We start from the raw sequence: 11,106 nt of genomic DNA, 5'->3' as shown, positions 1-11,106 counted from the left end.
GGAGGGTGGAAGATGGGGGGGGGGGGGGGTGGCGTGTCTGTCAGCCCAAAGAACATCACTATAGGATGGCAAGGAGCCAAGTTGTGTTAATCTGCCGCTAGGAATGAAACGTGGCATCGCTGATATGAGGGAAGGGCGCTTCAGATATGCCCTCGAGCTGGAGGAGTTTGCGTATTTATTGCGCTTGGGCTGGTGTCGTCTGCCAGTTGCCTTGTTTGCCGCGATTGCCGCCTTGATTGTTCTGTTTAAGATCCACCGTATGTCAGAGTCAACATTTTGCACAAGGCTTCCTTCCATAAGTCGTTTTCAAAAAATATCAGCTGGGGTACAGAGTCCGGCAGCAAGACACTCCTTTGCGTGCACAGCAAAAAATTCTTTGTCCATGAGAAGACCGACCCAGGCCTGAAGCGTCCCCCCGTAACATCAAAAAGAGCTAAGCGCTTTGCATCGTGGGTAAAATCGGGTAGCATGACGGCCACAGACGCTCTAGTCTCATTAAGGAGTTCACCGAAATGCAACTTTCACATGAAAGAACTCTTTGGGGAAACTTTTTTCTGTGTGTCCCTTCAGCACGGCTCTCACTGAGGTGACGTGTCGCAAAACCCAAATGTGCCGATCATGTCAAAGAGCAGCCAGGGGACGTCCCCCGACTTTCCCTCTCACGAGACCAGTAGATGTCATGAAATAACAATAAGGCAATTCTTAAACACCCCAAATGTTTATTCTGTGATATTGCACTTTGAAACCGCCGCCCTGATACAGCTAAAAATACATTTGGATGAAGGGTCCAGTATTTTGCTTGTGCAGAAAGGTGGGGGGGGGCATGCAGGTGAGAACTATTTCTCATACATTTGATTAGAAATTCAATCATAGATGCTGACTGCTGGCAGTGGAGTGTTGCACCATTTACATTTATTTACATTCAACAGAAAGGGAAGAAGGGCCAGATGACAATCATAAATATCGGCTTATACTACAGCTAAAGAAGTGACAGAGTACGATATTAGTTGGACTCGATCCGTGAGACAATAGATGCGGACTTTCCAAATGTTTCACCTCGCAAAGGGAATATTTGCACCCTAAGTCTGTCCACTTAGGCCCATATACGTGCTCAGAGCAAATGCTACCTACGGTATATGAAAATTCGGAAGACACGCCTCTTAATTTGATTTTGTCGGTTGTTTCCCTCCTCTTTCCAAAAAACGAGCCCAACAGCCTCCCGCGCCGGCCATGGGGGCTTTTACACAATGCCCAGAATACGCGCCACCCACCAGTTGCAAGGCATGATGACCCGACAGGCCACTCGGCAGCCTCTGTAATGGTACGGCCACGGGTGGTAGCCCCCCAGCGGCTCGCAGATCCTCTGGCAGTGCGTGTAACTGCGACGGCACTCTCGGCAGCAAACTCCCTCGTGGTCCAACCTGGGGTCGATGTTCATGGTATCCTCCCCCTCTAAGTTTCTCTGAGAGGAGGCAGAGGACTGAGGTTAGTGTGTGCATGCCGAGGTCGATATTTGTATACTGAGCAAAACTATAAACCAGAAGACGTTTCTTTTTTTTCTCCACTTTTTTATTCGTCATAAGCATCCTCCATTCTAGTCATTCAGCCTCTATCTCCTTCTCATGTTGCGAAATATTTACTTTTTTTAACACGTAAGCTTCAAACTGCTTTCTGTTGACCCCACGCCCCCTCCAGTTTGAAAGGAGGGGGGGGGCGTTAGTCGGGTGGGTAAGAAAGAGGATTAAGAAAAAAGCGAGGGAGCCGTGCGTCGAAGGGACAAAGGTAGGGTATGGAGCAAGGAAGGGCAAGGGGGTGACCACGTGTATGTATGCAGTTGGTGTGAGCTCGGCAGGGCAAACAGGCCAGAGGATGGGGGGGGCGGGGGTGTGTGTGGAATTATTCATCGAGCCTCGGCGCTGAAAGGAAAGTTGTCCGAAAGAGCCCCTCGCATAAGGAAACAAACGGACTCGCTCAGATTTGCAGTGACATTCCGCCGCCCCGCACCGTGACCTCGGCATCTGCTGCTGCGAGAAGCTCCTCCCACAAAGCCTCCTCGGGGGAACGCCAGATCCGAGCGGACACTTGTGGCGAGGCAAGCGGGGGAGACTTTGCACCTTTGTGCGTGTGACTCACCTGATAGGGGTTCTCCGGGTTGAACTCTGCCTCCACGTCTTCTTCCTCCTCATCCGTGGGTGCCTGACGGCGGTGGCGGGGGGCGGCCCTCGTCTTCCTTTGTCCGCCTGCACGACATCACACATTTTCGAGAGCACAAGGCGACGCCGCTGCAGGATGCCGTCGGATTGCAAACTTTTGGCAGCGTTTTGAAGTCACGTGAACAAGAAAAGTTGGATATTTCAACACTTAACACCCTCAAAGGCCATCAACTGAGGCGTCCAAACTATGGCCCGCGGGCCATATGCGGCCCACCATCCTTTTTTCAGCGGCCAGTGACATGACGAAAAAAATGAAAATGACATTTGAAATGGACCGCGCAAGTGAAATTGGATGACTTCCCGCATGCGCTCGCGCACCGGTGGTCGGCACCGGCGCAGCAGTGGATCAATGCGTTCATCCACGCTTTCACGCTAACCGAGCTGTGTGATTGCTTACTGGTCGAGTAGGTGGGACGGAGCCAGAAGATGGGCAGATCTCCACACAAATCCTTAATCTTATCACTGAGGAAAGCCGAGTCCGCGAGCGGCGCCCCGGCCGCTACCCAGACGAGGTCATCCTCAAACTTGGCCGGCATCACCTCGTCCTCCTTTGAGAAGCACAAAGAAGAAATGAGCCTTCGGCCGCCGAATGATGAGCATTCTCGGCCTTCGGAGCCGTAACAAATCAAGTGAGGGACCCCCGGAGCTCAAGCGTTGCGCTACGTTTTGCTGACTGCGTGATGTCAGAACTTATCAACCCATCTGCAGGGTGGGAAAAGATTGAACGGATTGATCAACGAATGAGGTTTTGTCAACTGACTTGCTGGGGGGGATAAAAGGCAGGGCTCCTTCTCCACTGCAACAACTAATAAGAGTTTATATGACCCATTCTCGCTTGCCCGGCTTTGTGTGTTTTTGTGTGCGCGTCAAACCCACGTGCACGATGCCATCACTCTAAATTATAGTAAATGACAAGCCTGCAGCAACCATTAGAACATCTCCCTGTTGACACACAACACTGGACGCGAAGGCAAAAGGGAGACGGTAACACAATCGGGCACAAAAAGCACAAATGCGAAACAAATGATCGTTTATGACGCAGAGAACGGCAAGAACAGCCTTGTGTGTGTGTGTGTTTATGAAGGCAATTCTGGTGATGTGGATTTATGTGGATGCGAAGCTTATGGGGAATTAAATGTTTTTAATTATCAGACAGCTTCAGTCGAACAATCACGGTGACGCGCGCACGTGTGTGTGTGGGTGCGTGCATGCAAAATTCTGAATGTAGACCTTTGTTAACTGCACAATCCGCAAACGCTTTGTTCGAGTGGTAAACATCGAGGACGGAAGATTTGCAAGCAAAGGAACTTTCGGTGGTCTTTGGACAGTGAACAGTTGTCATGGTCATTGGATGAGATTCATCTGGCCCATTTTATCATCCGTAAATTTATCGCATCAATCTGTCAACGTGGGCCGCGGCAATTCGGTCTCAAATTCAAAGAGGTTCACTGATGACAGATATGACCATTGGGTGCGAGAGAAAATCATAACGTTTTTGGCCTTGCTTTGATTCAACGCCTTTGGTCACTGAAAAATGATGCGAGTTCAAGTGAGAAGGCCTGCAATTGACACAATGGGACCCGATTATTGATGGCGACTCGAATGTTGCTCTTTTAAGTTTTCAGGGCTGTGATTCACTTGCACTTTCAATTTTTTCTTTAAACCCCCCCCACCCCCCAGGCCCTGGTAGGAATTAAATTTCACTCCGGTGCAACTGCATGCAAATAAGTGGCAGAAATAACCCGTAGTCATATCGTCGGATGATTTGTTTGCTCCACATTGTTCCCCACCAGACAAAACGAGGGCAAAATGTTCTTCTAAAATCTGTGTGAAGTTTCGTCTTCGAACTAAAGAGAAGGCACAACTCGGAAGGCTCTGCAAGGAGACCCAACCCACCAGGTCAAAGGTCATCGAGTCCCTATCGAGGCCTTCCACATCAGGCAGGCGGGCCTTCACCTGGGTCTTGATGAAGCACTTCTCGCCCCCTGAAAACCGGATCCCTGTGATACCCTGGAGAGAGACGGAAAAAAGGTATTCTTCGACTCCTCCCTGTTCGGTCTTGATGAGTACAACTACACTGCGTATGTCCAAGATGAATGATAATTGGAGACATTTATTTTTTTGCATACCTCGAGAGACTGAAAGACCACCCCCACCCCCAAAAAAATTGTAGATGTGTTATTGAGTTGGTGATGTTGAAAATCAGTGCGTGTTTGAGAGTCATATTCCGAGAACTTTGTGCTGTTCTTTCCACACAGGCTCCCGGAGGTGTTTGCTCACTCACAATCTCAAAATCGTGGACCTCCACGGCCTCGTCCGTCCCGCTGCCCGTGCTGAACTTTTCCATGTTGTTCTCCGTGTCGATCTCCATCGTGCCTTCCTCCACTTTGCCATTGATGCTCATGCTGTAGTGGACATTGTACACCTGCACACAAAACACGGACCGGCACGGAAGGTATGTGAGACACTCCCACTTTCAGCCTTCCCTCTCGCATTCCGGGGCCGGGGGGTGGGGGGCAACTTCCCCACTCCCCCAAACGAAATGGTTTTCTACTGGCATCACATGTAAATCGTTATTTGTACAGGGGATTTGCACACCCTTGCGGAGAAATTATAAAGGGTCTTCAATGATTTTTCGTTCGAAGATCTCAAGATAGAGGGAGGGGCTAACGTTTGCTTGTTGATAGAATGTGAACAATCTTGCTCGAACTACTTCAAAATGCAAAGCATTTAAGCTAGGCCCGCCACGGGATCCACTTGTGTCCTCCTCTCCCACAGGTTAGCTGAATTGATTTAGACACCCCCCCCCCCCCCCCCCCCGCCCCAGTAAAATGGGGGAAAATATAAAATCGCAACCCCAGAGACAAGGATTTTTTTCAACGTTTCAGTTCAGGTCAGCAGGAGTCAGTCATCCGAATGTATCACCTCGTCAATCTTTTTTTTTTTCTTACAAACATTATATAGGCCTTCATTGTAAATACCCGAGCCACCAGAAAAACAAGCTTCCCCCTCTCCTCTCACACACCTCTCGCCCCTGGAGCATCAACCGGACCAGAGGAATCCCCCACCCCTCACCCACCCCATCCTTCCAGGATCCTCCACATATAAACAAGGGCCCCATTCATGCACTCAGTCGTGAAACATGTCTTGTTTGACTTAGATCCATGTGTTTTCGTACGCTACAAAAAATATAAAAACAGACTCCAGTTTGGAGCCCCCCCCCCCAAAAAAAAAATCATGCAGCTTGTGTCCAATTAAAAAGGCTACATTTGTGCCATTTTTATGGAAGTCAATCTTGCCGCGTGTGCCTTGGAACGTTTTCAAAATTAAAGTCGCTCTACTGCCGCTGCAACCAAATGAAATTGTCTCGCAAAACAGACTTGATGCCCCGTTTAAGAGCCTCATCGTCGGACGCGCTTGAAGTCACGGCAACGGCAGCCTTACGTGTTTTTCAGTGTTGTTCCAGAAGTAGAAGGCTCCGACGGCCCCCAGGAGTAGCAACAGGGCTCCGGCAACAAGCACCGCGATACCGGCCTTTAGGACGCGCCCGGTCGCTGCGGGTTTCACGGCCACGGTGGAGTACGCCTGCGAAAAAAAAAAAAAAAAATGAGAGAAAAACATCGAAGCATTTGAAAGCGTGTTCACGATGGCAGGTTTTACACACAAGTCAATGCCTCCCATGCTGAAACATTTCGCCTGAAAGGGTCGATTCGTACCGGAGGCATGAACTGCTGCAGGTCCTCCGGTCCCGCCGAGGCGATCGGTACTTTCTCAGAGTTCCCGGCCATGACTGGAGCAAACACCTGAGGATCCCCGTGACACTTGCTCGGCGACTCTCTCTCTCTCTCTCTCTCTCTCTCTCTCTCTGAGGGGGAGGAGGTAGCGTGCGGCCACCCTTCCTTTAATGAAGAAGACGCGCGCTCTCTGGCTCTCGTTGCGCACGACGCGCGCTGTTACTCCCCCCGTCAGGACCCACTTCAACATCGGCTTATACCAAATTTGCCTGACATGTGAAGTCCACATTTATGAACAACTCCCTCATTTGAAAACCAGAGAAAGAGGCACAGAGAGAAAAAGAGTAGATGACTTGATTCATACTTTACCCAAGTCCGAACTTGACTAATTGCCTGAAATGTAGCGAGTTGGCTTTTTTTTTTTTTGCATTCGCTTGCTCAAAACCGGAAGGTTGCGACCTGAGACTTGCAGTAGACTTGCACTTAATGATGACAAATTGTTGAGGCAGAAGCCAACTTTTTTTGCAAATGCTCATTGTCTTGCATTCAACTGCTCCTCTTCATTGCGGCCAAAGCTGGATGGAGGGAGAGAGAGAGAGAGAAAGAGAGAGAGAGACTTTATTCATCCAGTGAGGAATATTAAATAGCATCCCTGATGCGTATATGTTCCTTCGCGAATGGACCGGGTCACCACGCCCCATTTGCATCCAATTTCAGAGCTTTAGAAGTGTGTGGGTCAATTCAATTTATGAGGTGATTGAAAATGGCAAATCAATCACGTGTTTTGGTCCTTATTGACGTGACATTGATTTCTTAGAGCCAACGTACTTTTAGATGTTTGAAATGATTTAAATGACCTTCAGTGTGGTGCAAGGTCTCATATGGAAATAATGGCGACATCTATCGGCCTTGGTGTGTAACTCCTCACGGTGTTACTGAAAACAAAACGCTTTTTTTTTTTTTTAGTGCAGTATTTCAAAGTTTATTTTCTGTCACAACGTTGTGGTCATACAAAATCTGTACAAATACGTCATGTTACATTCAGACCATTTCATACGTGATTGTTCATTTGATTCCGATGTTGGAGCCCTCCAGCCAAACAGAAGTCGTAGAGTTTAAATAGAAGCATGCTTCAAGATCTGTATTTACACGGGTCCACTTAAGTATGGCATTTATCAAAAATAGAATCTCTGCCTGTACAAAACTTGCATATCATACAATTCATGTCAATCAAAGAAGTCAATCTGAAAGTGATTGAATTGGACCCCCCCCCCCCCCCCACACACACCATCCCCCACATGAAGCAAAGATGCACAAACATTAGGGTAGAAGCCCACAACTATCTTTTTACACCTCTCATTGTCAGGGAAACATAAATTAAGTATTTTGGGATCAAATATATTCCTGTGAGAGCGACACGTGTGCAGTGCAGTCTTTTCAGGCATCGTCGTTGTTACAGCGCGTGGGACTGGGCGCGTACACGGGGATAGTGACATCACTGCAGACCTCCTGGACCCTCACGGGCCTCGTGGGCGTGATCATGACATAGTCGTACTCCCTGTCCAGCACCTTCTCATACACGCTCTGCAGGCCCACCGTTTTGGGGATGTGCGCTTGGTAGTAGTTGTCCCTGCGCTGGGGGTCCCGAGGCAAAGAGGCCATCTTGGAGTGGCTGCCGAAGGAGGAGACGGTCGGGGCGGGGGAGGGGGCCGCATTGGCTCTCGCCGCTGAGGGGCTCCAACAGCGATCCGAATGACCCAGAACCTTACACTCGCTGGTGCAAGCCCACAATGCTACAGGAACAAACAAAAAAAAAAGATTAGGGGGAGTTAGATTCTCACGCAAATTGTGATGATGAAGTCAGACAAAAGTGAATGAAGCACAAAATGTGGGGGGGGGGGGGGTGTAGCCGTGAAAATTAACTGTGGAGAATTCATTCTTTGCTTAATTACGCTCATGAATGCGAACGGCCATCGGGGTCGATGAGCCGCGTCGAGCGAATGTCGCGTGTTTCGATGCGACGCTGACGTTTGCGTTGACGTTGCGCAGCTGAGACAGATTCCGAGGGGAGACCACGAAAGGGGAACCTTGAACCTTTTCCCTCTGTCGCTTACCGTTTGGGCCGCCCATCGGGGGGACCGATGCGCCGTCTTTCTTCAAGCCGGTGTCTCCGCTCACATCGCTGTCGCTGTCGTTGAAGTCGCTGTCCCCCTTGCCGCTGTCTTTGCCACTGAAGGCGGGATCCCTGGCCGAGATGGTGGTGTAAGAGTTGCCCTTCCAGATGGTGATCGGCCTCACGGCCTCCTTGCCGTTCCCGTAGCCGGGCAGCGTTGAATATCCCTGCAAAAGAAATTGACGGGAAAGTTGAGTTTGGCCGACGGTGATCGACCGACGCTCGAGTCGCAAAAGGCGCACTCACCTCAAGTTTATTCCCTCTCGGTTTGCCGTTTGTGTCCGAGTCGTAAACGCAGGGGACCTCGCCGCCGTCCTCCGAGGCCGAGCACGCGTCGCCGCCCCCGGCGTGCGCCCGGCCGCCGTACGAGTGTCCCTCAAAGCCCGTCGCCTCCGCCGCCGCGTGGGGATGAGGCGCGGGCAGAAGCGGGTTCGCCGCCACGCGGTTCCCGCCCCGCTCCGGTGCGCCTTCCTCTCCGTAAGAGTCGCCCTCGTCCTCTCCGCTCTTGTCCCCTCGGTGGCGGTTGCAGGTGGTGGCGATGAGGATGATGGCCAGCAGCAGGAGGCTGCAGCTCCCCGCCAAGACGACGATGAGGACCACCGACAGGTCCCACTGCGCGGACGCGACGCCCCCGCCGCCGCCCGCCCGGTGCACGGCGCGGTCGCTCGGCGGGGAGCCGGCGATGATGAGGAAGCGCAGCGTGGCGGTGGAGGTGAGCGCCGGCCTGCCGTTGTCGCTCACCGTCACCGTCGCGCTCAAGGCGTCGTCCGCGTCGCGGCTCAGCGCCCGCTTCAGGTACACGTCCCCCGTGACTTTGTTGACGGAAAACACGGAGGCTTCGCCGGCGGCCAGCCGGAAGGAAAGCTCGGAATTGACGCCCTCGTCCGCATCCCGCGCCTCCACCCGCGCGACCACGTAGCCGCTCGGCGCGTCCCGGGGCAGGAGGACCTCGGCCGAGCCGTTGGTGAGCGCCGGGTGGGTGATGGCCGGCGCGTTGTCGTTCTGGTCCAGGACCCGCAGGAAAACGTTGGCGCTTGCGGAGAGGGGCGGGGAGGCGCCGTCGCTGGCTGTGATTCGCAGCTCCAGTTGCTTCATCACCTCATAGTTGAAGCTCCGCAGCGCGTAGAGAGAGCCGCTGGCGGGGTCCAGCGACACGAACGTGGAAATGGGGGAGCCCATGAAGTAGGCGTCCGCCAGTTTGTAGGTGACCTTGCCGTTCGGCCCCAAGTCCGGGTCCCGCGCCGCCACCGTGGTGACGTACGCGCCGGGCGCGTTGTTCTCCGCCAGCGCCACCTCATACGCGGGCTTGCTGAACACCGGCGCGTTGTCGTTCTCGTCCGTGAGCCGGATGGTGTACTGAGTGACGGTTCTGAAGGGAGGGGAGCCCAAGTCCTCGGCCACCACCGTCAGGTTATACTCGGGGATTTTCTCCCGGTCCAACGGGCCGGTGCTGACGATCATGAAGCTGTCTTGGTACGCCTGCTGCAGTCTGAAGTGATCGTGTCCGTAGAGGGTGCAGTGCACTTGGCCGTTGGCTCCGGAATCTTTGTCCGAGGTACTGACCAGGGCCACGAAACTCTCCCTGGCCGCCGCCTCGGTGATGTAGGCGATGCCCGCCGTGATGGACGTCATGGGCGTGATGGAGATCTCCGGCGCGTTGTCGTTGACGTCTTGCACCTGAACGACAATTTTGCACGTGGCCGGGCTTGGGTTCGGACCCAAGTCGGTGGCCCGGACGTCAAACTCGTACGTGTTCTTGCTCTCGAAGTCGACGGGGCTCTCCAGGGTGAGCCGGCCGCTTTTTCTGTCCACTTTGAAGAGTTGGCGGATCTCGAAGGGCACCTGGTTCCCGAAGCCGTACACCACCTCGCCGTTCGGCCCTTCGTCCGGGTCCTCGGCATTCAGGTCCAAGAGCAGGGTGCCCACCGGGGAATCTTCCGGCAAGTCCACGGAGAAACTGTTGCGGTCAAAAACGGGGCTGTTGTCGTTATAGTCTTTCACCTTGATGTTGACGCGCGTGCTTCCCGAGCGGGGCGGGTTGCCGCCGTCCATCGCGACCAATTCCAGCCCGTAAGACGCCTGAGTCTCCCGGTCCAGCTCTTTCATGAGCACCAGCTCCGCATATTTAACCCCATCGGCCCTGCTCAGCACGTCGATGGAAAAGTGGCTGTTCACCGAGATCTGGTAGCTTTGAATGTAGTTGGCCCCGACGTCCTCGTCCACGGCAAAGTCCAGCGGGATGCGCGTCCCCACGGCGGTGTTTTCCGAGATGTCGGCGGTGGACTCCTTGCGAGGGAACGCCGGGGAGTTGTCGTTGATGTCCTTGACCTCCAGCTCCACGTGAATGAGCTTGAACTGCTCCTTGGAGAAACTTACCACGTCGAAAGAGATGAGGCACTGCAGGGCGCGTTTGCAGATGCGCTCCCTGTCCATCCTCTCGCCGATGCTCAGCTGCCCGTCGCTCTCCCTCAGACGGACCAAAGAGGAGTTGAACTGTTTCATCATCCGGAAACTGGAGCGGGAGCCCGCGGAAGAATACGCCGAGGCGGAGATGTCCTTGGCCAAGTTACCGATCACCGTGCCCGGGGCGTCTTCCTCGAAGGTCTGGTACTTCACCGTCTTTGCCTTTGCGACGGCTGCCAGGCTTGTCAAAGAGACCAACAACAACAGCCACCTTGTTTCCCTCATTTTTCTTGTTGTTGTTTTTTTTTGCACCAAAACCCAAAGTCGGCAATATCTCTGGGTCCAATTAGTCTTGAAAATTGACCCCCCCTGCCAAAAAAAAAAAAGCCCCGTAATACACCTTCCCACTTCAAATCAGAGTAATAAATGTCCCGTGTGTCTGTGCGTACTGGATGCGCTCCTCTCTCTCTCCACCGTAGGCGTGCAGCTCTCAGCGCAAAGCGAGCCGCAGTCTCTGCAAATGGGTTTATACAGACAGGCATGCAAATGAAGCCTCACTGTGGCCAATCCGGGCGACGAAAGG

The 11,106-nt window shown here is 52.8% G+C and overlaps 2 protein-coding genes across 2 annotated transcripts; both read right to left on the bottom strand.

Annotated features, from left to right (window-relative positions):
• Nucleotides 1-705: 705 nt before the first annotated feature.
• Nucleotides 706-6,192, bottom strand: LOC147194973 (leukocyte cell-derived chemotaxin 1-like). Its single transcript, XM_086129340.1, has 7 exons — nucleotides 5,930-6,192; nucleotides 5,658-5,798; nucleotides 4,498-4,638; nucleotides 4,110-4,223; nucleotides 2,611-2,761; nucleotides 2,134-2,240; nucleotides 706-1,462 (listed from the first exon to the last, which is right to left on the bottom strand). Exons 1-7 carry the CDS (start codon nucleotides 5,999-6,001, stop codon nucleotides 1,241-1,243), a joined length of 948 nt encoding a protein of 315 aa, XP_085985466.1. The 5' UTR covers nucleotides 6,002-6,192; the 3' UTR covers nucleotides 706-1,240.
• Nucleotides 6,193-6,885: 693 nt separating this feature from the next.
• On the bottom strand, nucleotides 6,886-11,028 carry LOC147194972 (protocadherin-8-like). The gene is made up of 3 exons (XM_086130053.1): nucleotides 8,367-11,028; nucleotides 8,062-8,287; nucleotides 6,886-7,740 (listed from the first exon to the last, which is right to left on the bottom strand). The coding sequence occupies exons 1-3, from the start codon at nucleotides 10,806-10,808 to the stop codon at nucleotides 7,385-7,387; spliced, it is 3,024 nt and encodes a 1,007-aa protein (XP_085986179.1). The 5' UTR covers nucleotides 10,809-11,028; the 3' UTR covers nucleotides 6,886-7,384.
• Between the last annotated feature and the right edge of the window lie 78 nt (nucleotides 11,029-11,106).

The sequence above is a fragment of the Hippocampus guttulatus genome, chromosome 14 (assembly GCF_054856545.1).
Source record: "Hippocampus guttulatus isolate MCC_2025c chromosome 14, RoL_Hgut_1.0, whole genome shotgun sequence".
In the NCBI taxonomy this organism is placed as follows: Eukaryota; Metazoa; Chordata; class Actinopteri; order Syngnathiformes; family Syngnathidae; genus Hippocampus; species Hippocampus guttulatus.
This window is presented reverse-complemented; position numbering and strand designations above follow the sequence as displayed.